Source organism: Eurypyga helias, unplaced genomic scaffold (genome assembly GCF_000690775.1).
Source record: "Eurypyga helias isolate BGI_N326 unplaced genomic scaffold, ASM69077v1 scaffold36257, whole genome shotgun sequence".
Taxonomy (NCBI): domain Eukaryota; kingdom Metazoa; phylum Chordata; class Aves; order Eurypygiformes; family Eurypygidae; genus Eurypyga; species Eurypyga helias.
This window is the reverse complement of record NW_010264570.1, coordinates 1-3,867: the sequence shown is the minus strand read 5'-3', so window position 1 is coordinate 3,867 and position 3,867 is coordinate 1. Positions and strand designations below refer to the sequence as shown.

At 44.6% G+C, this 3,867-nt stretch overlaps 1 protein-coding gene across 1 annotated transcript; it reads right to left on the bottom strand.

Annotated features, from left to right (window-relative positions):
* Nucleotides 1-1,393: 1,393 nt before the first annotated feature.
* On the bottom strand, nucleotides 1,394-3,757 carry RPL37 (ribosomal protein L37; the record flags this gene model as incomplete). Its single annotated transcript, XM_010156416.1, has 3 exons — nucleotides 1,394-1,506; nucleotides 3,243-3,327; nucleotides 3,622-3,757. Coding segments are annotated over 3 exons (291 nt in total), but the record flags the coding sequence as incomplete, so codon positions are not given.
* Nucleotides 3,758-3,867: the final 110 nt, after the last annotated feature.

Here is a 3,867-nt window from a genome sequence, read left to right as displayed (position 1 = left end):
AGCAGTAGTTTTCATTCCCACCCAAGGCCTGTACACCTGCTGTACCAGTGTCCAACTGCACGGTTGCTCAACACGCCCTTCGAGCCTTGCCGGCCTGTTTTAAGGTGCTTTGAGGGGCTATTTTCACTCTGAGAGTAACAACAGCAACTATTCATTACTTCTTCCTACACTTGAGTGTTTCCCAGTGTATCACTAAAACACATTCCAGATGCACTCCCGAGACCAGGGAATACACGGATGCCTATGTAGTATATCCAACGTGTATTTTAACAGCTTCACCACCACCCACCTTCCCTCTCAGAAGGGTCAGCTGAAAGCAGAGCGAGCAGTGTTTGCTGCATGCTAAGAGAACAGCAGGGCATGATTTCTTTTTGTGTAGAAACAGGCCAAGTAGATACACCCAAGTATCCAAAAGCATTAACTACACTTCATTTAAAAACATAAGTGCAGCCAGCTGCACTCTGGTTTCAAACCCGACTGAAAACTTCTTCAGTAATTTGCAGAAGTTGGTACGTCAACTGCTGATCTCTCACTACAGACAAGGTAGTATGCTGCTTCTGGAGATTCAGGATGAAACCGCAGGCACTGCAATTAAGGACAGCCTAGGAGGCCTTTAAGCATCAGGTTTCAGGTTTTTAGTGCAATCTCTTCAAGGTATCTGAAAACCCTCCGATGCAGGATGGCTACAGTTCCCCATGCGTTAGTGACAGCATCTTATGGCCACTTTTTTAAAGCCGAGTTTGAAATCCAGCCGAACAGCCCAGCAACACACCCTGTTGGGTACAAATCCACAGGCCATCAACCCATAGGCAACCCCAGGTTACTGACTGGTGTCGTACCACCTGCCATTTACTGTTCATGCCCAGTGTAGTCAACTCCCGTCTTTTGTGCATCAGCTTTCCAGTGACCTTCCCAGACTGACTGGGCAACTTCTGACCCAACCACTGCACATCTCCAGCCCTTTGTCTCTGCTGGCGTGTGTGCTGACCGGGTGGGGGTTTCTTTGTGCCCCGGAAGCAATGACCCATGGAACAAGCAATACCTTTGCAGGCCTTTCAGCCCCACAGTGAAAACGGCTGAGACTAGGAATCCCTCTCTAACCACTCCCTCCCCGAACAGCACACAGAGACATTACTTAGGTTACTGTATTTGAGATAAATTCTGACTCTCTATGCTCAGGCACAACGAAACTCAGACAAACAGGGCAACTCCAGCGTCAATGCTGCATTTCCCTTCCCAGCGAGTTCTTCTGAGTAACACATACAAACATCTTTTAAGTTCAGTGCAGAGATAGTACCTCTGTCTTTGAAATGACTGTTACTGTGTGTGTAAATATATCTATTTTCAGGAGCCCTGCATTTCACTGAAGTAAAACATGTATAGAAGATGACAGATTTTCTGGATAAGACCATTTATTTTAACAAATAGATGAGTCTTTACGATGAACTGGAGGCTGCAACAGCCGCTCTCTTGGGCTTCGGTGTGGTTCCTTCACGGAATCCATTCCTGCAAGCAGAAATAGGGTTACCACTTTTTGAAACGATGATGGCTGCTTCAGGTCATTTTCTGAAATGTAATATTTAAGATCAAGTTCACATTTTTTTCCCCCATTAAGGCACCAAAATCACTATGGAGTTCCAATGTTCAGATCTCTAATCAGAAACATCTAATTATGGAGTGTTTGGAATAAGTAGTACAGTTTTTGCTCTCTTCTGCTCAAGTAAAATAGACTTCTTCAAACAGGAAGATTTCGGTAACTGAGTGAGCACTGCAAGACTGGACCAGATACAGCACACCTGCTGCAGGCATACCTTATTTTATCTTCCTGTTAAGCAACTCAGCAGAAGATTTTATGTTTGCAAAGTGCAAGCCAGTTTCTTACAGAAATCCTCTGTGCCTCCAACCAGAGATTAAATTGGGCATGAAAAGAGAAGAGTCAGCCCCAAGCTGATTTTTGGATATGACGCTTCTACATCAGCAACATTCTACAGCTGCACTCTGAGGTATTCTCTGGCTGCTGCTGGGAAAGACTCTGCTCACCAAGACAGAGGAATGGATCCATCAGCTACACCCGGGCCTCAGACATAAAAGACTCCTACTTCCCATTATTAAATCCAATCTACATTTTTATGCCAACACTCCTGAATTGGTTTGTATTTTTCATCCAGCTTTCTTGTGTATTAGACGAGAAGCCGGAGAGCTCCATTTTATAATATGGAGGTCACACATCTCAGTGAGTTTAACTGTACAGTATCCCCACCGCTGCCTCTTAAGTACAGCTCAAAGCTCTCTAACAAGCTTGAGAAACCTCTAAGTCAGAATCTGATGTTACAGCTGCTTATGCTAACTGAACTCCACGTAAGAGAGTCACTACTGAAGTTATCCCAGTCCCGTTTTTTTTTTTTTCCAGGCAAAAGGGGACTGGAATGCATTCCAAGACTTTTCTCTTACAAACCCCTACACTTCAGTGCAACCAGCAATTCAACTGACTTGCACATAGAGGCAGTACTACACAAAGCATGTATTTTCTAAGTGTGGGCATTTTCTCACAAAAACCTGTGTTCTGTGGTATCTACACTTAAATATTGTTACACACCCTATGTATTAATGGTGAATAAGGGTTTTTTTAGCAGAGGAATATGCAGCCAATTATATAAGACAACATTTATTTAATGATATTTAAGAAGAGGAGGGCCACAAAGATGCTCAGAGGGCTGGAGCACCTCTGCTATGGGGACAGGCTGAGACAGTTGGGCTTGTTCAGCCTGGAGAAGAGAAGGCTCTGGGGAGACCTTATAACACCTTCCAGTACCTGAAGGGGCCTGCAAGGAAGCTGGGGGGGACTTTTTACAAGGGCCTGTAGTGACAGGACAAGGGGTAACGGGTTTAAATTGAAAGTGGGGAGGTTTAGATTAGGTATCAGGAAGAAATTCTCCCTGGAGAGGGTGGTGAGGCACTGGAACAGGTTGCCCAGAGAAGCTGTGGATGCCCCATCCCTGGAAGTGTTCAAGGCCAGGCTGGATGAGGCTTTGAGCAACCTGGTCTAGTGGAAGGTGTCCCTGCCCATGGCAGGGGGGTTGGAACTGGATGGTCTTTAAGGTCCCTTCCAACTCCAACCATTCTATGATTCTAAAATTGTTACCACATTAAGTGTACTAAATAAATAAAAGTCTTTACTTTGAACGAGGAATTTTATAGTTAAGTGTTTTCAAACCACACTAGCTTGTAATAAAAGGTTATACCTGAATCGACGATAGACCTTCTTCAGGTGCCTCATGCGACCAGTACCAGTGGTGTTGCGCCTCTTAGCCTTCGCACTCCAGTTATCTAAAACACACAAGATACTATTACCCATCCGCACCAAATAATTAAGCTGCACCTTACATTTGTACAGCGCAATTATTCAACCTGACCAAAGCAAAAATCTAACACTATAAATTAAGTCCACTTCTATGCAGTAATACTGCACTTCGGCTAATACAGTTAAATCAGCATTAATTTGAAAAAAGCTCCAAACACTGCAAGGTAACAGCATTAATCCTTGGTTGGAAGGAAAAACGGCTACAGGATAACACAAACAGCCGTTTTAAAATGCTAGTTAGTCATTAGTTTGTTACTTACACTTTCTCTTGCGCTTAGCTGGGTAACCACACTTCCCACAGGTGGATTTCTGAAGATGGTACGCCTTGGACCCACATCGACGACACAGGGTGTGCGTCTTATTTCGTCGCTTACCAAATGACGATGTACCCTTCGTCTGAAAAGCATTTCAAGACGCACAAATCCGGAGTCAAACAGGCGCGCCAGAGGCACACTGAGACACCGACTCAGTTTCGCCCGCAGGTCGCCTCCATTTTTTAGGAACCA